Raw genomic sequence first — 26,186 nt, forward strand, 5'->3', positions numbered from 1 at the left:
AAGTTATTACCAAGAAAATGTTAACGACAGCATGGATGTTTGACACTCCCGGCACAACACTTGCATATACAACTGTTTAGCGAAATTTCACTGAACAGTTCGCAATGCTGTTACCGGTGACCATACTCACACCTCTGCGTTGAGAACTTCAATCCCTTGGACAGTGTTTTCAAAGATTCTGTCGTGGTTTTCAGTCGCAGTATTTTTGGCAGAATGGAAGTTTACAAACTATGATATTTTGGTATAGAGTGAGTCCTGCAGCGAATAATTGACCTCCTACCTTCTTTTGTTTCTTTAATGATGTCCATGGGTAATCCGCTTGCTTGAAGAGTTATTAAAGGTGTTGACCGAGGTTGTTTGTTAGAATTGGGAATAGTCACATTGCTGTTTGGATTGACGTATTGCATTATTGAATGTATTTCTAAGAAGAAAAAGGAGTTTCCAGAGTGATATGATAAATCAACTTCAGAATACAAGCCAAGTGTTTAAGACAACTGCACAAGATAATTGAGATGATTAAACACTGTAAACTCTGAGGTCTTAGCTGGCATGATGTTGGGGAATATCCCTTTTCCAGTCGAAAATCTTTTTTTTCCTAGTTGATTAGAGGATATTTGATATGCCTTTCGTTCAAAAAGAAAGTTATTTCTCACCCAGGTTTCTCTTGATTAACATCACGCTTTGGTTGGTGGCAGACGTATAATTCATTGCTAAGGAAGCTGTCTTTTCCACAACTTCCACAAGATCCATGAACTGTTAGTTGGGAGAAAGTTAATGATCTTTAGCTCCTATGGCCTTTGAGTTTTAGCCGACGTTTAAAAATTTGAAATTGAAGTTGGTAATATTATATTCCATTGCTCAACATGTACATTAATTCTATCACATCTAGAGAACCTCGATGGTACAGAAGTTTATTGAATTGTCTTTTTCCCGTGTGTTTATCGCAGAAATTGAAACACGGGAACCCTTACGAACCTCTGGGCCATAAACTATTCGCTCCTTTTTCGTGAGCTAACTATTTCGAAAGAAATCTCGAGCCAGTATAGCTGTGTATCCCTTTAAATTACTTTACCCTTAACCTCAGGGAGAAAAATTCATTGGGACGGTACAGTAGACTATGACATCTTGATTTTCTGAGCCTGAGACACGAAATTCATGTAGATCAGGTTGAATTGATCTTTTGTGTCCAAGATCAGGTTAATATGAGTTGAGACATAATTATTCATTGCAAATTTAAGAAACTGATATGTTCCTGAAGAATTTGCCCCGTACATGTATTTACTTAAAGTTTAAAGATGAAAGAGTGCTGACAACATAAAGCAATTCATCCTGGACTACCTTGAATACTCGTATTCATTTAAATAACTGCTCAGAGTGCTATGGACATATTTGATTAAAATTACAGCTTCCGTGATTCTTTGAGGACTGGTTTACATGCTGCACTAAACGAAACAAACTTCTTACTTAGACGTAGTAACTTGTTAATCAATGGTTCAGTTTGTTTCAATGAATCTTAATCAAATCCAATATTAATCAACACGTTACTGTGTTTGCTTAAGTTATGTGTTCAAGATGCGTGGTCAAATAAGTAAATTATTTGCTGTTCAGAAATTATAATATCCTCACCATTCCGCTGCTGCGCCATACTGCTGTGTGTTTATAGTCCAAAAGTTCATCAATAGTGTTGAGTAAATTAGAAATGAGCTTCTAAGAAAAATAAAAGCAATGGTGAAAACTTCAGTTAAGGGATTTTTGCGGCTTAGACAATCAACTTATATGTACATGTACATAGATTGTAAAAACGCGCATAAATCTGATCTAGTTTTTTATTACCTTAATTTCTTTTTCTTATATTTTAGTTTACACCGCAAGAATGAAGTTTTTCACCAATATAAATATGGCAACAGAAGAACTAAGATACATGGTCTAAACTACACAAAATGATTTTAATTAGCTATCGTGGGGTGAAATGAAGAAAAAAATGATGATATGAAGTAAAATGCGCAAGTAAAAGAATTTTTAAAAAACTCGAGTGCTACTTTGAAATATCGCAATGTAAGGGAGAAAAACCCCACTTTTACATAGCAGGCTATTACACGACACTTTGCTGAATCATTTTAACAATGCACGGTTCATTTTTGTGTAGGCTGGATATCGTCGCTATTGGAACAAGTCAGTTGAGTAGTTGATTTTGTCTCGAACAATGTACTTTGAGCTAGCGTTGAGACTGGTCGTCCAGACCCTAGGCTCGGACAATTTTAGTGTTTCTATTATTATCTCAGCTTAAATGTTTCGTACAAATGATGCACCGCATTTTTCTTTTGGCAAACATATCTTTCCCGTTCAACTCCGAGTGATTCGGTTAGGAGAATTGTACGGCGCCCTGAACTGAAACTCATTTGAACTTTCGTTGTTCATATCGCCCCAAGTACAGTAGTATTGACATATTCAAGTATTTCCTGGGTGTTACAGTCTTTAACAAACCATGACTTGTTTTCCTCCGTAAAACGTGTGCAAAGTGCTTATTCATACCTAGTTTACCTATAATTCAGAGTGACGGTCCGACATTACCTCGGATAACATCAGTTCATTTAACTCTCCAATCAAGGATATGCTGATTCTTATAATGTTCGTTGTTAAGTTCCCGACAACCGTTAAAGTTCTGAACGATTCCAGAAACTGTGTTATGGTTTCCAGCTGATTGGGAACGTTGGCATTATTCTCCTTAAAAAAAAAAAGTTGAAAAGCAAGACTTTAGAATGAAATTTCGCGTTACATAACGGGGTCCCTACGTTAAGTTGTCTATGGCCATCGAATCAAAAAGTCATCAAAAAATAATTGTAATCTGAATAAAACAAACTCGTCAGTAACTTATTCACTTAGACATACTCTGTGCATTCACGTGGTACTTTCCTAAGGGATAAAAATATGTCTAGTACAGTGTTGTATGTTGCATTATATTCTATTTTCAGACGGTGGTAGTCTTTGGAAGGGAAAAAGAAACAGGTTAAAAATGTCTCTGTATGATGATTACCATGAACTAACAGAAAAAGAGTCTTTCATCCTTACCTTGTACGACTTTACTTTTTCAAGAAGTTGTTGTAAATCATCAACGGTTTCTTTCTTAAAAGGCGGCACTGTAACAGTAAAACAACCGTATTTCAAAATTGAATGTACTATGAGTACAAAGTTGTTTCAGGTGATTCCTCAATATTGCACTGCGCATCCTACGCTGCGCATAAGAAACACGTAATCAGGCGAATAAGCGCGCGCAGTCAATGGACCAGGTTAAAGGCTGCGATAGTCTTTAGCTCTTAAACAGGCACGGTGTCCCTTTTTTTTTTCTTTTCTTTCTTTTTTTTTTGTGCATAATTTTGGTAAACAAAGTATTCCCTTTAAATTGGAGAAATTAAAAAAAATTCATCAAAGGGAAAAACAGATATGGCGAAAAGCGTTCATGAAGTCCGTTACTTGATCATCCAGATAATAACTTTGAAAGCAACGACGCTAGGAACGTTTTATGTAGATGTCGTTTAAAGTTGGGTGATTTTTTCACAAATTATATATCAAACTGTTCCATACGCCCGAGACTTTTCACCTATTAAGTTTTTTTTAACTTTTCCTCTAAAATCCTTTTCTTCCAGCTGCCACAAAATGCACCGAGACCTGATGAATTGACGCCCTTCACACCAGTTTGAAAGAGGGGTGAGGTTTAAAATAACCAGCTATCGATAATCTTAAACTTTGAAATTTTAGTGTGCGTCATAATAATGTATTTATCTACCAACCATTTATGCTTGACTCTGTGGGATGTTGAGGCTGAAGCGACGAACCGCTTGCTACGCGGGCTGGAGAGGTTTGGTGTGATGTTATCGTTGAGATGTCTTGTGCATATCTTGTGGTCTTATTTAATTTACCTGAGCTGGAAACCTTTGATGTGGTATGGAATGTCATCGTCGAAATAGTACTTTTCGCTGTAGTTGTTTGAATAGATGAATGGCTCGAAAATGTACCGGTAGGAATTGCTGTACGCGCACACGAAATTAGTGTTCTTGCAGATGGAGCCCTTTGTCCCCAAGAAAAGGGATTATGAGGAAATTTTTCAAACTGGCCTTCCTTGATACCTGCAGATAACATTTATTAGAGTGGTTCTTTTAATTCAGTGCTGCAATCAGCCGGTTATATGGCTTATAATTATTTAAAATAGCCGTAAGATTTGAAGATTCTACCAGCTGCTGGTCAACAAGATGTTTTGCATAGTAATCAATGAAGAGAAGAAAAGACTGACTCTGTATTGAGTCAACCCTGAGACTATTCATGCAGACGAACTGAATCCATGTAGTGCAATATTACTCATTAGCGAGCATCGTAGACGAAGGTTGCTCCATATGATTTCTGACGAATGCGCATCGTAGAGCGTTGGTTTGATTTTTTCGTATCGCTAACATGTGTATGGTAATCACTCACCCTTAATGTATAGGAAACCATTCTCTGCTCCATCAATGCCACCTAAGATAGTGGCGTTCGGGGCGATGAATCCCGAAGGGGATATGATCTGTACTATCCCTCCACTTCCACCACCACACCTGTTGTTATTGCAAATCCCCTTACTGCCTTTGACATATATCCTTGCTCCATGCGAAATATGGACCTACGATTAAGACAAAATTGACCGTTTAATTTGTACTTTAACATTTTCCTGATTAGTTAAGTATGATTTAGCTGCTTTTGTAACGAATTTCCCCACTGCCGTGTCGATTTTAATTGGCAGTTAGTGCTACACCATTTCAACTTACCGTTTCAGCCACTAGTCTTACTAAACCACCAGAATTTCCTCCTATTTTCTCGTTGCTGGAAATGCTTGAAAGAACTGAATTGGATATGGCATTCGCTTCTATGGAACCTCCTGGCGAGAAGTAAGAGATGTTTTCTAATGAAACGTGGAGCTATAGCTTTTGTTATCTCCGTGTTGTATTGAGTTGAGCTATTGGGATATGAAGACCGTCGTGCCCTGACAAAGTAGCTTCGCCCTTACTTTTCTTCAGAGAAGTTAACGGAGGGGTTCTTGTGTTACTTTGTAGCAGTATCACTCATGCATAACGCGTAAATCACTGTTACGTAAGCATAAACGCCTTGCACGCGTGCGTGTGTGTACTCTTGGATGATCCTCGCTAACAAGTACGATACAACGACGCCAACGAATCAAGCAAAGCGTACAAATTATCTTTCGTTCTGTTGGCAGAAAATTTGACCGCAAAATCAGAACTGATTGCTGTTCGATCCCTAGCCCCTATATGTACCTCATTTACTGGCTTAGATTTCCCTTTATCCCAAGCTTGTGACAAATGTTCAGAAAGCTGAGAAGTTATGGTTTTTTTTAGCATTAAGCTCACTTGCAAAAAACCTTTCATCAAACCGTCAATTCACTGAACTGATAGCTTGTCAAATTTTCCTCATTAAATCGATGCCATAACTTGTTAAATCGTTACAATTTATCATCGAAGTTGTTGGTGTTTATTATGTGTTTTGTCTTTTATATGTAATATCTGTCTGCCTTCACCGGCTTCGTAACTATTTGTGGGATCAAAATGATATGTTTTCAAATAATGTTGGGAATCATAATTGAAATCGTTTACAATGAAGGGTAATCGCGCTATAGCACATGTCTCATCTTATGCTTGTGTGTATGCCTATTGCATGTGTAAACATTTTTATGCTCTAAAGCTCGTGTTTGCATCCGGTAAACTAGACTTATAAATGAAGAGTCCTGTGTACACAATGTAAAGTTATGGTCGACATGTTGCAGTGATCGTAGTGGAGGGACTATAGGAGAATATGGTCAGAGGTTTGGCTAAGATTTGGTGAAGTTGACAACTTGCGCTGAAAGAACTGATGAAACTTCGTTTGTGTTACCTAGGAGATGGAGAGGGAGGCAAATACCAAATACCTATTTTACGGGGCAGACAGCAAAGATCCTGAATAGGACGCCACTTTGTACATGTAACTTCGCGTTTCATTGATATCTCAAGTAAATCGGTCAAATGTCGGGCCGGAAACACTACACTTACGAAAATGTTACTCTTTCCGGGGCCGGAAAGAAGGTACTATCATGTTCCCCGAGTAAAGAATGCTGGGCTACAACAGAAATCAAATGGTCCCGGTCAATGTAAACCTAGAATATGACTCGGCCAAGGATTTCTTTCACCAAGTTGATACGGAAAGGTTGTAACTCGTTTCGTAAGGACGTCTTATTTTGAAGGAACCTAAAGATCAGATTGGACTTACTCATCTCTATCTTTCCAGTAGCATTCAGTTCAATTGCTTGTCCTCCAAACCCTGGCGCATTTGAACCTGTAAATGCTCCTGTAAACAATTGATTAATAATAAAAAAATAATAAACTAACTAATGGATGATAAAGTCAGTGATTGAAGCTACAAGGTAAATACGCTGTAGTGCTAACTGGTTATCTCTGGGTTATTATTCTTCTAAAAGTATTTGCATAAATTGTCGTCAGTAGCTTACTATGGCGGGGAATTTTTCACCACAGTAAGGTGACAGCCGAGTGAAATAGCAACATTCTGCCTGAGAGGCGGGAATGATGGAAGAAATTCTTTTCTCCATCTCCTTACTTTTTGTGCCTGTTCTTTGACAAGTGACTGGAGCTATAATTGTAGCTTATGAACAGGTAGTTTGATTGTGCGGTGAGTGTAGTCTTGAGAAGGACTGTTGTCAGTGCCAGTTACTAACATTTCGACAATCTTGGCGGAAACCATCCCCCATGTTCAGTGAAGAGTTGTCCGTCGAGAGTACTAATTCAGTAAAGCAGCCACGCGATCGAAGGCTAATCCCTCCATCATATAACCAATGACTTCGTCGTGGGTTTTACTTGGAGGAATGAGATCCGTTTCTTCATATTCCTGCTAAACTGCCCCCTGTCCCACAAAATTTTTCGTTCCAGGCGCTGTGCTCTACAAATATAGTGTAGCCACATGCAGCAGCAAGGCCTTAGCTGAGGGCTCTCTGAGAGCTGGAAAAGGCTTCTGGCTAAAACTATTTACGATCGCAGTATCATCCATTCTCATCGCTCATTATCCCTTCATGCTCAAATACAACCAAAAACTATTCATCACTATTCACGCTTTGCGCCTGGAAAGCCTCACTTTAAAAACCAATTTCCATAAGTACTCTTTTTCTAAGATGAATTTAATTTCATAACGATAAAAGTTTGCTACCTATTCTGTTTGATGACAACCGTCATTATACGGTAAGGGAATACTTGATTCTTAACATGCGCGAATTTTAGCCCTCTTCGGATTTCTTAGCCAAAAAGTCTAAAGCTATCTTTTTTTTTTAAAAGGATAAAAAAGATGTTTTCTGTTCTCTGTTACTTAATTTTGATGATTTTTTCGCCGGGCTCCAATTGGTTTTATAGTATAGTAATCTGTTAATATCCTGTCGGCCGATCACTTTTTATAGATCTACGAATTTTAGGTGATCATGATATACCTTAATCTTAGACGGGAAGATCATCAGATGCCTGAGCTATATTATTACGCCGAGGCTTTAACGCAAGTATTCACTATACCTGTGCTTCCTCCCAAATAGTGGTCGGTATCTTTGAGACCGTATGGCTTGCTGTACGAATACTTTCTCTCTCCTTTCCCGTAACCACCATGACCAGCCCCTCCTGCTTCTTTATTGTAATACAATCCCCGTCCCGGTCCTCCGTAAGGATTACCTGCAGGACGAGGTAAGAGACAAGTGTTCAACCAAATCGGCACAAAGTAATAGAAATATATAAATCCATTTTAGCTTGTACAGAAAAACCCACAGAATATAATTCCATGGCCTTTGGAAACGTGCTGAAACAGGTCTAAGATAAAACTCTTTTGCCTCACTATCGGAATATCGATCGTAAAAGGTTCTTTATTAGTTTTTTTTGTACCAAGTTAAAACAGCTTTTTCATATAGGCGTAAAGAGAAAATCAAATGTGCATGCATGGAACATAAACTTAATACATTATTTTGTTACATAACATTTTTTTCATATCGAATAATACAATTTGAATATTACTCCTTAGACTTAAACAGTAGATTAACAGATATAAAGGTAATAACAAACGTAAACGGAGATAAACTTGTAAATCTTTTAGCTTAGTTTGGTAACGACTTTAAAGCTATTCAGCATTCTTGGGTTAAAAAAAGCATAATTTACAATAGAGTCTTAAAAGGCTGAGATTGTCGTAGCTTTCATCAAAGAAGAAGAGAAAAATGCGACATAGAAACATGATCAGCGCAAAGGAGGAGAAGAAAGTTGTGATGAAGTATATCAGGCTTTCCTAGTTTTCTTTCTCTAAAAGACAAATGTACTTTTCTACACTAACCATTTGCACCAATTGCAGTGACAAAACCTCCAACTAATCTTGTTTCTTTATGTGACGAAGGCACAGCATTTACATCAACTTTCAAAACACCGTTCAAATCTATAGTTATATTATCTCCGGTCAACGATAGGGCGTTCGTCCCTCTTAAGTGAACAAGATTTGTTATGACTATGTTGCCGTCGAATTTGAAGCGAGCAACTTGATAATTCCATAGTGAACCATTAAAAGGAAAATAATGATTTGATGAGCAGCCAAGGTGTGTGAATAAACGGCTGCCATCCTGGCATGAGGTCACTGTGATGGACGGCGTTCTTGTTTCGTTTCCTGTATCGATTGACAAACACTCCAACACTGAGTTGTAGGTTAACTCACCTGTAGAAAACAATGAAGGGTGTAATTAGTTTCAATAGAAACTGTGGTTGTGCTATGGGGGGGGGGGGGGGGGGGGTGAGGGGGGTATTACAAGATGATTTAATTTTCTAAATCATAGCTGGCCACCGCAGAGAGTTTCTAAATTAAGCTTAAAAGAACGCTGCGAGCGAGCGAGCGAGCGTAATTTTCTTATTTGGCAATTCTTTGAACGAACTGTTAATTGAAACCGGAGCAGCATTATCCATTATATTGGTAGCTCCATTTTCAAGACATCACTCTCTCCAAACGGTCGGCCCAAGGTTAATATGATCCACAATGTTTCTGTTCTGCAGAACCGCTATTTTTCCTTCATCTGTACGTTTTCGAAGCGATCGCGAAAGAAATTGATGTTAATGAATTAAGAAGTTGGTAAATTTTTTAGTCCGATATGAAAGAAATTTTATAGAAATATCTGTACGTTTTCGAAGCGGTCGCGAAAGAAATTGGTGTTAATGAATTAAGAAGTTGGTAAATTTTTTAGTGCGATATGAAAGAAATTTTTTGATGTTCATTCGATGGCGGGGCTCCTATTCAAAGGGATGTGCTGAGGGAAAAATTTACAAGATAATTTAAATAGTGTTTTTTTTTCCAACAATAGATACTGCGAAACTGTTGCGCAGTTTATCAAACAAGTAATGAAAGTTAAAGCAAACAAAAGCAAATGAACTTTCCTTTGGAGTTCGATGGATAGTTTGCACCTAGATGTATTTATTGCTTCCGTCACAAAATTATCAGAAAATAAGCTAAAAGACATTAGCACATAGCCCCAGAAACAAAAAAGACACACGAGTCGTTTTAATTAAAACTGGAATAAACTCAGGTAACAATTAAAGAGTTCATTTTATTGATTTTAAAATGAAGTAGCTTTGAATCAACGCAGATGTTTTACGATAATCAAAGACATAGAGACCTTGGGGTGATTTCCGCAGGCGTTTCCAGTTTCCCAAGCTTTAAGTGACAAGTATTGAACTGATATGATCTCCAGGTAGCCACAGACATTTTATTTAAAAAAATAGATCTTAGATGAGCTCGCTAACGTTGTGATGAGATGTGTAGAACTAATGAAAACGGTGTGGCAAAGAGCTCCTATCAAAAAATATTCCAAAATTTGTCAATTGTGTGTTGGTTTAGGATGTTTTATTTGTCAGTGAATACATTACAATATTTTCCTTTGCAAAGAAGAAAAGGCACTGATGTAATGAATTGTATCAGAAACGATATCTGTATTTTAATTTGGAACCTTACCATTGGGAACAGGGCAGGCATTTGTCACACGCCAAAACAAAATCGTCTGAAAACCAGAGAAAGCCATTGGAAACGGTCAGATCTAATGCAAAATTAGAGATGTGGCACGAACTTTGAAATCAAATTAAAATAAACGTATGATCACATGTGGAAAATAAAATTTTGTTCTCCTCACCTCCACAAGGACGAAGAGGAAGGCAGAAGCGCCGAATGGAGCCATACCGTCGATTCAAATTTCCTAAAGGCTGACAGAAGTTTGCTATGTGTGGTTTACTTGCGAGGTGGTATCAATTATATCTCAAGAGCGGGATGTTAACTACTCATTGTTTAAGGTAAAGCAATTACGCTGTCACTTGTTGTCGTTTCTTTGGTTAAAATGTTCAATTTGCCAAGTCATGCCAGCTGCTGCACTGAAGTGGGTGGTTTCACCACCTACAGCAGTGGGATCGGTCTATCAACTTTGCGATTTTTGTGATTCTGAAGGAATACTAACAAAAAGAACTTCATAGGGAATCTTCTTAGAAAATGACTCACTCGAAACACTAATCAGGTTACAACTGAGAGCGTTGTGCCTAGATAATGGCATGCGATCGTCATGTTGCTAGTCCTGTCAAATATAACTATACTATTTGTAATTTTTGTCAAATGTTTTCTATGAATTTACCTTTCGTTGATAGCTATTTGTAGTTCTCTTTTGTTGGGTTACAAGTGTAGGAAGAAAAAGTTTGATAGGTCAGATTTTAAGATTAAATTTTCCTCTATTCTTTGTTTTGAAATGTTTGTTACAGGAGACAATAGCTGCCAATATTGGACTGGTCTTCTTTTACCTTGTGGAATGACGAGGAATACTTTTGTGAATATCAACTAATTTTATCCGAAAATGCCCAAATCTTCCACAGAAACAAGTAAAACAGCTCAAGGTCGCGCGACAAGAAGGAACTAATATATAACTTCCTACTTTCTGTCGTGGTCGTGTCTTTCAGAGCGGAAATAAAAGTAAAAATTACACGCACATTGTTATTAGAGTTGACTGATAACAACGGGGCAGATAGAGAAAATTGTCGTACAAATATCGCAGGGCAAACTCTGCAATATTCTGTAATATCATGTTTTTTCTAGCCGCATTCAGTATCTCGCAATTATTAACCCGTTACAAACAGCAGGTAACGTCCCTTGGTTCACACCAAAAATTATTTAAATTCTTTTCTCTTATAAAAATCGTAAGAAAAATAGAACTGCCAATTCATGGAAGACTGTTGTGTGAGCCATCAGAAACATCACTGGAAAATTAAGCATGTTTGCATTGAATTTACTAGGCGTTAAGAGCGACTTATGATAAGTTTAAAGTACTGTACGTTTCAGCTAACCAACACATATTTGTCTTCTTGAAATCAGGTAGGTGCATTGTTAATTTTTTTTGAAACATGTCACCTTTTATTTGCAGTTATTTAGCTAAGGCCCGCATCTTCCTTTTCTGTAGTAAATGTAAATACTTCGGCGTTTAACCATTCCTTCGTAGACGCAATAAAGGCGGACATTTTGCAAAGTTTGTTAAGTTTTGTTTATTTTTTTGCATTACGTTTACACTGGAAAATTTACCTTAAACTTTTGCTTCTGAAGCGGGAACATATTGATTTTACCAAAAGGGTAATGTGCAGCAGAGTTTCTCAGCAATACCAAGCTCTGATGCCAATAAGTGATTTGGCAATCACAAGCAAGCTTTTTCAGTTTCAAACAGAACCGTTACCCCGGCTCTTAAACCATTTTGATAATAAAAGGTAAGGTGAATCGTTCGAAATAAGAAGAGAAATGTAAATTTGATTGGGTGCAAACATAGCATGTTTGGTCCCCCAAACATTTGAACATTCCCAACCTTAAAACGAACTATCGAGCCAAAGAATGGAAGCACCATGACTCAGTGACATATTTGACAAATATACAGGACCCTGTGTAACAACATGAGCTACTACTGTAGCAAGAATCGCTAACAAAAAATACTAAAAGGTATCGTATCATTGCCACATCTCAGTCATATAGTTAAAATTCTGATACCTCAGTAGTGACTCTTAATTAACCCAGTTTAGTTTCTCGAGCATCATCGTTAAGACGGGTGTAAATAAGGACATACGCCAGTGGACTAGATTCCAATTCTGGCCCTAAGTAAACTCCTATGGCGTTATCTTCAATTAAAACAAAAGGAAGTTCAAGGTCATCAAAACAGTAATGCGTGGAGGTTCTTTAACAAACCAGTGGAAATGAAAGCAAGGCAATCTCTTATTTAATTTCAACAGGGCTGCTCTCTTCAATCGATTTTCAGTTTCGTAAGGTGAGGTAACAAGTTATATTCATTTAAACTAATCAAGAGATTCTAATGCCCTTCGCAGAGTTTAACTGGGCCATTTAAGTTGTCTAATTTTCTTCGTTTAGGTGCAACTGTTTTAACGGGAAATCCATCTGCAATCAAAACTCTTATGAAGATATGACCAGCTATGTAGCGCCGGATGGCGTTCTGCTGAATGTTAAAAGGTAGCAAAAATTTACACAGGTTAAGGCCTAATAAATGAAGCGTACAGTAGAGGACCACAGCTAGATGAGGAATGGCCCCATAAATATCGGAATCGTTTGATCACCTTGACTTTATTAAGTCCTTCCTCAAGATTGCAAGTTTTGTCACTGCTTCCTGGCTGGTTAGTGGCTGTTACCGAGGTACCCCCGGCGATTCACTTCATTCTGACTTTGGCAGTTCCCGGAGTTTTTGTACATGAATTTAGGTTTAAAAGTTTCCCTTGGCTGTTTTCTCATACATCTGTTGCCTTTTCAACTTGTTCTTTGCTTTTCTTTAGTCCCGAGACTTTTGTTAACAGTACTCTGCTCTCTGCGTAATTGGCTCCATTTGAGCTTTTGTCGTTTCTCTGCCCTTCCCTGAATTTCTAAAGGTGATATAACGATGAAATTGCTATTAGAAAAGGTCTAGAATTTGTATTACTGTAACCTTCTCGAAACTGGGTGAAAAAATTAACCTCCAAAAATTACTTACTTGTTCATGTCGAATACTTGACTCCAACGAATGACGGTCTTTGATTTGTTTTATCGAACTGCGCACCTAGAATTGGTAAACGATAGCTTCGTAATCTCTTTCATGGTGAACAATATTTGAACAAGAGAACTGAAAACCTGGTGAGCTCTTGAAGACATTTAAAAAAAGAAAAATAGTACAAATCCTACCTGCCCTCTATATAATTTTCAACTCAAAAACGAAGAGTTTACTTACCCCATCATTCATACAAAAGTTTTTAAAAGTAAACCCTGGGAGGATTTTTCGGTCAGAGGAGTTTAACATTACTGTCTTACTGGCATTTTTAAACGTATCGAATTGCTTTCTCAGACATATCAGAAATGACGAGTTTTCTTTGGCTGAGAGGGAGCCATCAGCACCCTGATCACCCCCCTGAACACGCATCTGATAAGTCATGTATTTAATAAGTCAAGTGATACACCACGCCTATGATACGTGTCTTAATGGTTGTCGATGGGTTTGGTGGAACAACACAGTGATTGATATCCTCATCAGTCGTAATATTTAACTTTGAATTAACCTTTTTTCTAAAAAAAATATATCCTTACCTCCCTGTTTCCGATGCAGTGAAATAACAAAATGAAGACGCCCTATTTTTATTACAAAAAGAACGTAATTTCAAGAAAAAAAAATCAAAATCAGGTTTCTGTCTTTACCACGAATTAACGTGGTTAACTGAGTAACAAATTAAAAACATCTGAAACCTACGTTATTGCTCAAGTTGGGTATTCCTGTTATACCCATACCCTGTTTGAAGCAAATTTCCATGATTCTTTGGTATAAACGTTTCCTTTTTAACTATCCCACGATTGTTGGTTTTTTTTTTTTTACAAAATGTACATTCTCAACTATTGATATCATTATAAGCAATGTTAGCATCTTGCACCTTACAGTTGGTATCAGTAAAAAGAATGAAAAAGAAAGGTCTGGTGTGTTCAAATAGGAGATGAATACAAAATAAACCACCGACCTGAAGAGAAGAGAGTATTACAAAAGCGTACAGAAACGGCCGGCTACTTGTCAAAACCCACATGAAACCAAAGAACCAGCTCAAACCAAGCAGAGGAAACAACACTACGACGGTTTTAAGAGCGGCACTAAGGTAAAAGGCAGAAAAAAATTATTTAGCGAAAAATAGGTTAAAACTCGACTCAGTGGCTCAAATAAAATGAGAACCTTTTATTTACGTTGATTATAATTTTTATAGTACGTGTTTACAGTTAATGATTAACTGTAGATGAAATGCGGTTAACTTGGTTTTAGCTACTTTCAAATGTTTTTTGTAAATGGATTCATGGCTACTTCTAATCGTTATAGGCGTAAACATATATCTGTTCGGTTTACTTACTTGAACTTTCTATTTTCATGAGGTGTCAATGGATTATCTTTGAGGGAGATACGAACAGCCGTTATAGCAACCAAAACGAAAGCATTTATCTAGAAGAAGGAAATTTGAATAAATTGATTAATGAACCAACTTTCATCAAAGAGAACTATTGTTGAAGTCGTCAGCATGGGCTAAACAATATATTGATTGTAACCTGTCATCATTTCCTGTTGTGGAATCATTAGAAGAAAAAAAAGGTAGAGGCACTTATTAACAGCAATATCTGTTAATTGCATGTACGTGCTGAACAGAATTCAGTATTAGTGAAGTTTTGTCCACAGATAACTCTCTTGGTGCAAAACGTCGTTTGAATTAAAGTGCTATAGAAGATGGACAATCCCAGTAAAAGGCTCCTTAGAAGAACATTGTTGGTAAATCTTACTCTCCACGACACTCGGGTGAATTGAGTCGGATGCAGCTTACCAATACTATCACCACAACAGGAGTGAGAAATGCCCAAATGAAGTCTCCTTCAAGGCTTAACCAACAACTGAAATTGGAGAATTCGAAAGCTCATTAATTATGATGCAATACGTCGGGAAAATTTGTGTACAACCGACATTGACATTATAACAAATGCTACTTATCCTAACCTTTGTTCAAATCAATGAGTTATTGATCACACTGTCACTTCCCAACGTAAAAGGTATATCAAAATAATAACATACAGTTTAGAAAGTTAACAGAAAAAAAAAAAAGTGCGTCAGAAATATAAGATAAATGGAGACGTGTTTGTTTGGTGTCTGAATTTGCGCATCGACAACTTCACTTACAATTTTGATGTGCCGTATCCTTCATTATATACGGTCGCTGATACTGCAACTATCACAGCTGGTACTCCTGGAGGAGGTGAGGAAAAGGAGATTGGATTGTTTTATCCTGTGTTAATGGCTTGGTCATCTCCTCATCATCTACCGATATGTATTTTCCCATGTTATACTTACTGGTATTCTACTGACTAGACCAGGTTATTGTCACTAATTTAGTTACAGGGCAACATAGAAAGTTTAGTCAAGAGGAAAGAGCTTTCTTACAGCTTTGAACTGTAAAGTGATGTGTGACTCAAGTCATAAGTAGTGATAGAAACACGTTGACACTGTTAAGGATTTATCAGCTCCTTATCTTTAGCTGAAACAATTTGCAAACGATAAAGTCAAACGTCAAAGCCTACCCCATCCTAATGCCACATAATGTCTCATACGAATTCTTTGAATGTTGAACACAGAGACAATTTTGAAGAACATGTGGACGGCCTCTATACACATCCAGACAAATGATGCGGTAAAAAAGTAATGAAGCATAACAGCTACAGCAATGCAGACCTCCTACGAGAGAAAAATAACGCTAGAATATCTCACTAGCTCCGGTCTATTTAAGTTATACTGTTATACTGATAAGTTTAACCAAAATGTGTCATTTCCTTGGTGTATTTTGTATCATTGTCTTCAGTCACAGGCTTTATTTCATCAACAGAAACAAAAGCAAAGCTTTCAGCCATTTTTAGTTTCTATCTGAGTAAGCAAAAGTTCGAGAACACTACAAGAACGAGGGGATTGGAAACTGGGTAGATTGTTAAATCGACATGATAAACGAAAAATCTGCTGCATAATTCGCGTTCATCTTGTCAACTTCTCACACTATTCAATATTGATTGAATGCTCTCGACCAATCAGATTTTTCATTGTAAGCCTAATGTTTAATGATGGTGATTACCATGAAGCAAAATGCTAACGGTCCCAATCATCTCAAAAGCGAGACTCAAAAAATAAGTGCAATTCTCTCTGAAATTGTGGAAGATCCTGCTTGCTACTGATAGTAAAAAAGAGGAAAGAGAGTACAGCGTTCGGTGTAACTTCTTATGGCGACAACGCTTATTTGTAAAAATATAACGCTGACTCACCTTGATTCCTGTGGCGTCAATGCCAGTGACAAATATTAGCTGAGCAGCGAGAAGGGCGACACAGAGATGGATATGAATACGGTATCGCATTGCTGATAAGGTCCTGAAGGCGAAATAGTAAATTTAAGTCTACATACATACATACATACATACATTTATTTGATAAGTAGGTTTTAAAGTACGCAATTGTACAACTGATGTGGACCTACTACTACTAAGTCTAAGTAAGGAAAAACAGTAATTTACAATACAATTGTCGCGACGCAAAAAATAGCATACAATAATACTTAAAAGAGAGATCAAATAATTAAAAAATATCCAAATTTAGGGCTCTTATTATAATTTACGGAGCATTCCTTTTAGAAGCTCGTGTCCCTGACATAGGTCTTGATTGATCATTTTATCTTTCTTTTAAAAGAGACAGGGTTTTCAAGCTGTTTGATAGTGTCAGGTAAAGAGTTCCAGGCGATTACGGCTCTGTGTTTAAATGAACGACGACCCTGTTCGGTTCTTGGTCTAGATACAACGACATTCAACGATTTCCTAAGGCTATCAGAAGAAGCCTTCTTCACAACTAGACTACTCATATCATCTAAATCTATATTATAAAAGGCTCTATGCGTTATGTTTAAAATACGAGCAAGAAAGAAATATTTTAATGGAATCCAATTTGCATTTTTTGAGTACTTTTTCGTCTTCCATGTCTCTTGGTAGTTTGTGAATAGGTCTTGCAACTCTGAGGTGGATCAGCTCTAGATCTTTCATCAAATAATATGAGCCGGCAGGAGCCCCACACAACCAAATCATGTAATACACTTGGGATTACTGTTTTAGAATAAATTGTTTCTAGTGTGGCTTTTAGTAAGAAGGTTATGCGTCTTAACATTTTAACTTTAGAGCTATATGAGGTAGAGACAGATTTTACAGGCCCACGAGAGTTTTTCATCAATGGCACGTTACACCAAGATATACAGCGATTGATGAAAGACTTTCATGTGCATGGCAATCATGTAAAATCTGTCTCTACCTCATACAGCTCTAAAGTCTCTATGAGATGAAGTGACAACTTCTTACAGGTGATCACAACTTAGATGATGTGAACTGTAGAAAATTAACAGAGATTGTACAAGATATAAAACGAACACAAACCTGACACAGGAAAAAGTAACAATGACTCCAAGAAGACATGAAATAGCAAAACCACAACCAATTTTCGTGATTAGGTCCAGTGCCTTGAATTCTTCTTCTGTAAGCTAAAAAATATATTTTTATATAGAATTAAGGATGTCATTTTCAGGTTTTTTCCATTCGGAAAACTTCGCCTGAGACTTAAAAGCTCAGGTAAAAAGAATCACAACTTAAGCAACCACAGGATCACGCAAAAAAATCAGAACTTGAACTCATAATTGTAGATCCTTTGAGGAAGATGGTGTACTAGAGGAAGTAAATATTTGATAATAGAGGGATACAGATTTAAAAGCGGAAAGACCATGTTTTATGTCTAAGAATTATAATTTTAAATACTTGAATTTTCTGCAATTATTATTATTATTTTTCAGGTGAAGGAACTCCAAGGCCGGAGTGCTAGGAATTCCCATGACAATCACAGAACGTCTGTAGTAATAAAGTGTAATATATTCTACACTGCATATATTTTGTTGTGTTCTTTAATATAATCTATTAGAAGCCAGTGGCACAGATGACGTCATTGTTGGCCATTCTTTTCTTGCAGCTCGCGAGCCCCTCGTTGCTTCTTCCCACACTTTGACGTCATTCATAATCATTGTCAGCAGGTAGGCAGGAAAATTGAACCCTCTCGTTCATTAGTGAAATTTTCCATCGCTGATTTTATCACAGATGTGTTTCATACCTTCGACTGTGACTGATCGTCGTTGTAATTGATAAGAACAGCAAAACTAGTGAGGTGATTTGTCAAACACGAAGTGAAGTTCTTTTCATAATTATCCTTGAAAGTCATTCCCTTGTCCGACCAGAAAGGTTTGGAGCTATTAATGGAAAATAATATTGTTTCACTACGTTTTACGGATACAGAAGCATGATCTGTCTCGAATAAGATCAGGAGATCATCTGGAAAGTTACCTAAGTAATACATGTAGTCTCACCTTTCAGTAACATGTAATTATGGTACTATTATTTTGAGCTACACGATTGTTGGAATAAGTAACCATACGTTATCTACAAAGTAGTTCACAGCAGAGGTGAAAAAATGGATCTGATTAACTTCTGAGAATCGATAATATTTTGGTGCGCTCAAGGTTTTTATTAGAATGTTCTCAACATTCTACCCATGTCGTGTGGACATCGAAGCCGCCCAGGAAATTTTAATTTGAAATTTTAATTTTGATTATTAAAATAATGCAAAGATACTTACCCGGAACTGTTGCGTAGAAACCGGCACCCAACAGATGATTGATTATCCCTCTGAGAGTAACAACAGCGAAATTATATTACTAAAATGATCCCTTCAGGTAGAGTATAGGAATCATCGTTAGGGAGCACTATGGAAAAGCTCAGAGAAATTGGCTTCAATGGCTGTCAAGAAACTAGATCAGTGGTAAGACAAACTGGTACAAGGTGTTATAATTTTTAACTCATTTTAGCACCTTTTAATCGATGAGTACTCATAAAAGCGGAAAACATTGAGTCTTTTACCTTGATCCTAAAGCGTAAGGTGGCGTTTTTTTGAAGAGTATGTACGTTACTTTTATTGGTCATTCCCAACACAGAAACTATCGGAGATTTCAAGACAGAGGATCTGTGAAAAGAGAATTTTGATAAGTAAAAGTATTAGACCGCTTGTTCCTCTGCAAATTAGTTATTTGTCAATAGTTCAAATATCTTTCTGCTGCGCGGTTTAACACGATTCATGAAGTATTATGGAACAAAAATCCATTCCTTCCCTTTTTGTGTTTAACTGTTTTTCTACGCACTTATGTCAGACGGATGACGAATCTATTGTTGGTAAGGTGCAGTTAAAGCAGACCAAGAATTCGGGCTACTTCAAAGTTGGGGAATTATTTATTATTAATCGTGCAGACTGTCTGCGAACAACTTGCCTCTTTTCGGGCAATGAGCCCAATGCCAAACCTTCTTTATCATTGCACAGTGAAGCAAACTTGAGTACAACTGTTATTATGGCCAGTCGTTCTTTCAAATAGACAAAAAAAAGGCACATTAGTTAATTTACGAGCCATTTTTTCCGATTTGAGCGTAACCCAAACTCCTAGGTAAACCATGTAAATTTTTTTTTTCTGGTAAGCGAGTTCAACAAATATTCCCTAGCAAAGAGGTAATTAAGAGTATCTCATATGAACTGTTTACGATTGTTTGGATGACTTCTTATCCATGACTAAAACTATTTTTTTCGGTACTATTCCCATCAAAAACGGCGTAAACTTGTTTTGAAGAAGATACTTTTTCAAGATAACAGTTCCTAAATATGGTCATTTAATATTACGTTACTCAAGATCCCAATGTTCCGTTGTTGGCAGCTTTTTTCCCAGGATGGCAACAACGTTAGAAGCCATTCTGTGTTTAAATTTATTCCTAATTATTATCCTTATATTTATCGAACTTACCATTTTTGATATCAATTGATCCTGGCGGTAAAACTAACAGACCATGTGACTGGCCTGCTCCAGCGGTGCTAGGAACTTTTAATGTTTTATTGACACTTGTGGCAATAACGCCGTGAAGTTCTGTTGAGCAAGAGAAAAATTACGTCTTGATGGCTGGAAATGTCTAAGCTATTTTTTCTTAATTGAATCGTTTCCCTCCAAGAGTTCTGATTGTTTTGAGTGTGGTCCTATTTCACTGAATTGGAATTCGCCTCCACCAGAGTTAGTTACCTTGGATCTTTCAGAAGATCGTCCGGCTCACCTAACTAAAGTCACTGAATTGGCCAATGTTAATTCGAGAAGATTAGAGAAGCAAGCGTTCCACCTCCCCTGAGGAGTGGAAAAGCTTTCCCGTAAAGACGTAAGATTAAATTGACTTGTACCTATTATCCGGCTAAAAAATGAAGGTAGCTCCACAGCCTGAGAGTCAAGAATCTCCCTAAGGAAGGAATGGACTCTGTCCTCTATTTTCGGAAGTAATTCTGCAATCTTGCAATTGTGAAAAGGAAAAATGTCTTACTCATGGCGGAAAATAAGAATATTCATATTTATTTGAAATATAAGTTTAAAAAAGATAACCAATTTTCGGCTTAACGGCATTGTCTCCGGAGGAGGGAAAATTGCTTTAAGAATCAGTTTTTTAAGGATCCAAAAGGAGTGAACTTATTGAATAGCATGCTGGTGTATCGATTTTTGTTTAGATTTTGACGGTAGTATTGAGCCACAACATTCAGGTTGTTTTCCAACTTATTGTGCTGTGAGATAAAAGTCCTTATTATCCAACTGCACTCCGTAAAGTACAAATAACGCCCAAGACGAGTTCAAATATCACGCGGTATTTGTACTCCAGAGAACCGGTTGGACAGGTTTTCTCGTATCGCGCAAGCGACAAAATGGATTGAAGTTCCAAAAAAAAAAATGGTGGACAATTTAAATTATTTTTCTGACGACGAATAGTCGGAATGGCTGACGAATACTGATACAAGTTTATTAGAGAAATCGAACGAAGGACAGGACTTAGATGACAATGAAATTTCATCATTTATTGAAGAAAATAGAAACAGCAACATGACAACGCGCCAATTCCGTTCCGCTTCGCATACTTCTGTCACGCACTCCCCGTAATTAAATATCCGCGAAATTCGCCCGCACTGAAATAACAATTTGGCGTGTTAGATAATAAATAACTTATTAGACGTTTTGATGTGTTGTTTTTCTTAGTATTTTTACTTGTTATTTGTATTTGAATCGCCCCACGGGCTCGTCAAAATACGGCACAACTCGTAAAAATACTCAGCGATACTACACAACAAAATGTGTAATAAGATATATTTATTTCCGTACATTGTTTGGGTTATAGCTGATTCAATGCATGGTATAATTTTATTCCTGAATTTACTTAAATTATGACTAACTTTTCAAGATTTTGCATTGGTATGTCAATAATTTTATTTGGAAAAATTATTACTTATTATTTCGGCGCTGTTGATATTTCAGAGACGTACAAGGTGTGACGAAAAATTAAGGAATATACTCTGCCACATGTTGGCGAATTCATGGCATTAATGGCTCGGGTCCGTGTAACACTTACCATCTCAGCTGAACAATTCCAGCTTTCATAATGAACGAATTCAGTAAGGTTTTTACCCTGGTGAAAAATAGAAATGACTGTCACAAGAAAAGCATGTACGTTCAATCCACTTAGGCCACGCGTGCCACATCTCGTCTCATTAAGTTCATAATTGTTCAGCGGTGTTCTTGCTCTCTGCTTTGACTTTAGTCTGTCGGGCTTGTTGCAGAAGTGAGTAATATATTTACGTTAACCTCAAGCAATAATAGATAGTGATACTCCGAAAACAAATTTTCAAACCTTCTTGCGCATTCTCTTTATAGGTTTAAAAACCCTCAAATACTCTGTAAAACGGTCTCAGAGACGTGATGCTATTTTCAGTTTTTTTTTGTTCACAGTCCTCATACATGTACAAATTTTGAGAATTCCAGAGTTTGCCACGTGAGTAATAGTGAGGTAAACAACTTCACGTGAAAGTGAAAGTTGCGGATGGAGATAGAATAAGGCAAACTTACAAGAGTCGTCACTTTGCCGATAATGGTGGACGAGGCATTTCTTCTGTTACCTGTAGGGTCAAAAGAGAGCCATGATAACGATGTCTTCACGAAAGTTAATTGTGAATCCGAAAGATGTCTCTATAGTTTTGATAGAAAGAGCTTTCCACTTGCTTTTACCACAAGAACATTCATTTTGACATTCCTTCCTTTACACAAGCAAACAAACAAAGTAAACCGCAATTGAACTTAGACTGGCTAAACGCAAGTTCCAAGATGTTTAGTAGTGAACAACCCGACAGGTGTTGAAAGGTAAGGGATTTTATCCCTATCGGTGACTCGGGTTTTTTTGTTTGTCGCAGGCTTGTTAAAAATACACTTAAACATCTGTTTTTGAAAGTACACATAATCTGTATCATATAGAAATCAAAGCTCTCTTGCCTTTATCAATCACATATAAAATAACTGAGGCAGCGGATAAGTTTTAAACTCGAGTTTAAAATGTCACGATTGGAATGTTAAGTCAATTATCTGATTAAACACAATTCCCAAACTCTCTCTTACTTGAAGGAAACGTGCTTGCTGTTGAACTTTGTGTCACTGGAAAGTTAGACAAATATTGTGAGATAAATGATTAGTGCTCGATTTTTCCAGCCCACAAACGATTCGCAGCGTCGACTTAGAGAAGCGTAATGAAAGTTTATTTACATGAGTTGTCAGGTTGGTCTTTGATATAATGTTGTACTCCGGCATTAAGAGATCTTAAAATACGGTGTCTTAGACAACTATACTTAGTATTTATTGTTGTTTCCCCCCTCTAGACAGGTTGATTTTCCTTTTTTTTTAAAAAAATGAGCACACATGATTGAAACTAGAGAGGGTGGAGAAAAAATGAAGGGTAGCTCGTCTGACCTCACTTAATGGCAACTGAGTCATTAAGTTCACTTAGCAAGCATGGAAAATGTTCTTACCAGGAGGCAAGGAGGTTGTTGTGGTGGTCTGTGTGATTTTCTCTGAATATAAGATCAGTTTTCAAAGAATTAGCAGAGTAACGGAATTAATAATGAAATGTCCCGCGTGAACTAGCTTCAAAAGCATTTTATGGCACTCATTCCTTAAGGGTTAATTCTACTAACTCATAGAAAGCCAGAAAATGAAAAGTGATCAATGTATTCTCTTTCTATGACATACAATATACCAAGTTTGGAATATTTTTGACAATTTTCCATGCTTCCCCCTTGAGTAAGTATCTTCAAGAATCCAAACTAGGCTTCCAAGAGATAGCCGCTGGACTGGACTAGCTTTGATTGAAAATACATTTCTTTACATTTCTTTCAGAAGATCGTCCGGCTCACCTAACTAAAGTCAATTATCTGATTAAACACAATTACCAAACTCTCTCTTACTTGAAGGAAACGTGCTTGCTGTTGAACTTTGTGTCACTGGAAAGTTAGACAAATATTGTGAGATAAATGATTAGTGGTCGATTTTTCCAGCTCACAAACGATTCGCAGCGCCGACTTAGAGAAGCGTAATGAAAGTTTATTTACATGAGTTGTCAGGTTGGTCTTTGATATAATGTTGTACTCCGGCATTAAGAGATCTTAAAATACGGTGTCTTAGACAACTATACTTAGTATTTATTGTTGTTTCCCCCCTCTAGACAGGTTGATTTTCCTTTTTTTTTTAAAAAATGAGCACACATGATTAAAACTAGAGAGGGTGGAGAAAAAATAAAGGGTAGCTCGTCTGACCTCACTTAATGGCAACTGAGTCATTAAGTTCACTTAGCAAGCATGGAAAATGTTCTTACCAGGAGGCAAGGAGGTTGTTGTGGTGGTCTGTGTGATTTTCTCTGAATATAAGATCAGTTTTCAAAGAATTAGCAGAGTAACGGAATTAATAATGAAATGTCCCGCGTGAACTAGCTTCAAAAGCATTTTATGGCACTCATTCCTTAAGGGTTAACTCTACTAACTCATAGAAAGCCAGAAAATGAAAAGTGATCAATGTATTCTCTTTCTATGACATACAATATACCAAGTTTGGAATATTTTTGACAATTTTCCATGCTTCCCCCTTGAGTAAGTATCTTCAAGAATCCAAACTAGGCTTCCAAGAGATAGCCGCTGGACTGGACTAGCTTTGATTGAAAATACATTATTACCTACCGGTACTATGGCAGGTTTGGAGGTGAGTTTTGTTACGCCTTCCTGTGTAACGATAATATGTCCCCAACATCCTTTTATCTCCAGGACCAAAAGTTTGCTGTGAGATGTTTAAGGCGTACCATTCCCACTCGCAATGCCACTTTTTAATGTTGTTGGTTTGCATAGAAGAGACATTGCGCGCTCCAAAGATTCCAAGGCACGATGCTACAGCAATACATTATTAGATTAAAATTTTTGATGACGAATATTTAATTCATTGATATCTTAATTGCATGTTAAGTTTGACTTTTTGGGCATGTGCATGAAACCTCAACCTAAATTCTTTCGTTGATGAACAGAACAATTTCTGAGTGATTTGCTTCCAGTTTCATTTTGAAGTTCTCCTCTGTTCATTGCAGTAAGTCGCTCATAGACTGAAGCTTATTCTTGATCAGTGACACAATTTGAAGTTTTATCACCTATGAACAATTAAGCGGAAAAGCTTCAAGATTATTTCTAGTTCAATTTATAGTGGCTTTTATTGCCGAAATTGTCGTTTTAGATGAACGAAACGCCCCAGATAAGTATAAAACTTGAACTAAATAATAAGAAAAGCAGTAATTGTTTAGTGGCATTAACAATGTGTGGTATCAAATAGTTGGTTTCTCTTTTTAATGATTAAATACCTGTGAGACTGCTATTTTCCTTTTTAAAAGAAACCTGACAGCACATTCTGGTTGGGTGTAATGTTGAATTTCCTTCTTGAGATCCTTTGCAACTAATGAATATGTATTGAGAACGACCTGTGCAATTCCAGTTTATTTCGCTGTAGAATTCAGAACTGCTGTTACTCCAGTATTTCCTTGATTGACTACAAAATACTGGAAAGAAAACAACAAAAAAACCCGATATCAGCTTCGTTCAGAGTTTGCACAGAGATTCATTTATTTTTGTGGCAATTGAGCAAGAGATGGCGAGGTCCAATTTTTTTTATCCTCACCACACCTTGAACTATATCTTGTCCAATTTGAGCCAATAAAGTTGAATTGAAATACTCACAAATTTTGTTTGTGAGTATTTGAAAACATTCGAAACCTTTTGTAGGACAAAGCCGGCTTAATAACTTTATAAAATCACCAGCGAATAACAATTTTAAATTATTAAACAGGAAAGTCTTCAATTCATGATTCAAACCAATTTTTTAAAGTTTAATCGTTTCAAATGAATTTGTAGCTGCCTGTCTTCAAAATTAAAAAATAAACCGAGTGAGTATGAATTTTTTAAAGAACCATGAAGCAATGAAAGGTTTACAATTTTGAAAGACAACGGCGACCTTAAATATACTTCGTAACGTTTACAGCATTTGCATCCACAGAATGATTATGCCTTTTTGTTTTGTTTTGCTTGGTTTCATAGTAAGTAAAGCCTCCATTACACTTTGATGATCATTAGCACAGAACTTTAAATTAGTTATCGATTTGATATTTATGTATATGAGAACGATCCTTCGCAGTAAAGCACTATTTGAGCAATAGTGAAAATCAGACCTGAAAAAAATTTCAGGCCTGTACGGGATTCGAACCACTGACCTCTGCGATACTAGTGCAGCGCTCTACCAATTGAGCTAACAAGCCAACTGGGAGCAGGCCATCAAATTAATTCGATATAAACCCGTAGATGATAAATCAAACAACAACAAACATATGAAACATATGTGTGAACTGCGGTTATGAGACGTATATGAGAACGATCCTTCGCAGTAAAGCACTATTTGAGCAATAGTGAAAATCAGACCTGAAAAAAATTTCAGGCCTGTACGGGCCTGAAATTTTTTTCAGGTCTGATTTTCACTATTGCTCAAATAGTGCTTTACTGCGAAGGATCGTCCCGTACAGGCCTGAAATTTTTTTCAGGTCTGATTTTCACTATT

The 26,186-nt window shown here is 37.0% G+C and overlaps 1 protein-coding gene across 1 annotated transcript in view; it reads right to left on the reverse strand.

Annotated features, from left to right (window-relative positions):
• Positions 1–26,186, reverse strand: part of LOC111332975 (uncharacterized) — a 48,562-nt gene that overhangs the window by 7,707 nt on the left and 14,669 nt on the right. The window contains exons 8-42 of the mRNA XM_088753436.1: positions 24,943–25,137; positions 24,278–24,481; positions 23,920–23,961; positions 23,498–23,548; positions 23,078–23,119; positions 22,671–22,706; positions 22,128–22,177; positions 21,634–21,690; positions 20,426–20,531; positions 20,004–20,123; positions 19,482–19,572; positions 19,078–19,180; positions 18,797–18,846; positions 18,275–18,410; positions 17,554–17,657; positions 16,405–16,507; positions 15,676–15,829; positions 15,278–15,344; positions 14,928–14,994; positions 14,466–14,554; positions 14,088–14,214; positions 13,666–13,707; positions 13,079–13,144; positions 10,042–10,087; positions 8,386–8,757; positions 7,587–7,739; positions 6,286–6,363; positions 4,797–4,906; positions 4,468–4,651; positions 3,789–4,124; positions 3,070–3,137; positions 2,572–2,724; positions 1,627–1,707; positions 654–753; positions 281–421 (exon numbers count right to left, since the gene is read on the reverse strand). Of these exons, the coding sequence (XP_088609562.1) occupies positions 281–421; positions 654–753; positions 1,627–1,707; positions 2,572–2,724; positions 3,070–3,137; positions 3,789–4,124; positions 4,468–4,651; positions 4,797–4,906; positions 6,286–6,363; positions 7,587–7,739; positions 8,386–8,757; positions 10,042–10,087; positions 13,079–13,144; positions 13,666–13,707; positions 14,088–14,214; positions 14,466–14,554; positions 14,928–14,994; positions 15,278–15,344; positions 15,676–15,829; positions 16,405–16,507; positions 17,554–17,657; positions 18,275–18,410; positions 18,797–18,846; positions 19,078–19,180; positions 19,482–19,572; positions 20,004–20,123; positions 20,426–20,531; positions 21,634–21,690; positions 22,128–22,177; positions 22,671–22,706; positions 23,078–23,119; positions 23,498–23,548; positions 23,920–23,961; positions 24,278–24,481; positions 24,943–25,137 (3,924 nt within the window). The remainder of the gene's footprint in view (positions 1–280; positions 422–653; positions 754–1,626; positions 1,708–2,571; positions 2,725–3,069; positions 3,138–3,788; positions 4,125–4,467; positions 4,652–4,796; positions 4,907–6,285; positions 6,364–7,586; positions 7,740–8,385; positions 8,758–10,041; positions 10,088–13,078; positions 13,145–13,665; positions 13,708–14,087; positions 14,215–14,465; positions 14,555–14,927; positions 14,995–15,277; positions 15,345–15,675; positions 15,830–16,404; positions 16,508–17,553; positions 17,658–18,274; positions 18,411–18,796; positions 18,847–19,077; positions 19,181–19,481; positions 19,573–20,003; positions 20,124–20,425; positions 20,532–21,633; positions 21,691–22,127; positions 22,178–22,670; positions 22,707–23,077; positions 23,120–23,497; positions 23,549–23,919; positions 23,962–24,277; positions 24,482–24,942; positions 25,138–26,186) is intronic.

This window comes from Stylophora pistillata, chromosome 3 (genome assembly GCF_964205215.1).
Source record: "Stylophora pistillata chromosome 3, jaStyPist1.2, whole genome shotgun sequence".
Lineage (NCBI taxonomy): Eukaryota > Metazoa > Cnidaria > Anthozoa > Scleractinia > Pocilloporidae > Stylophora > Stylophora pistillata.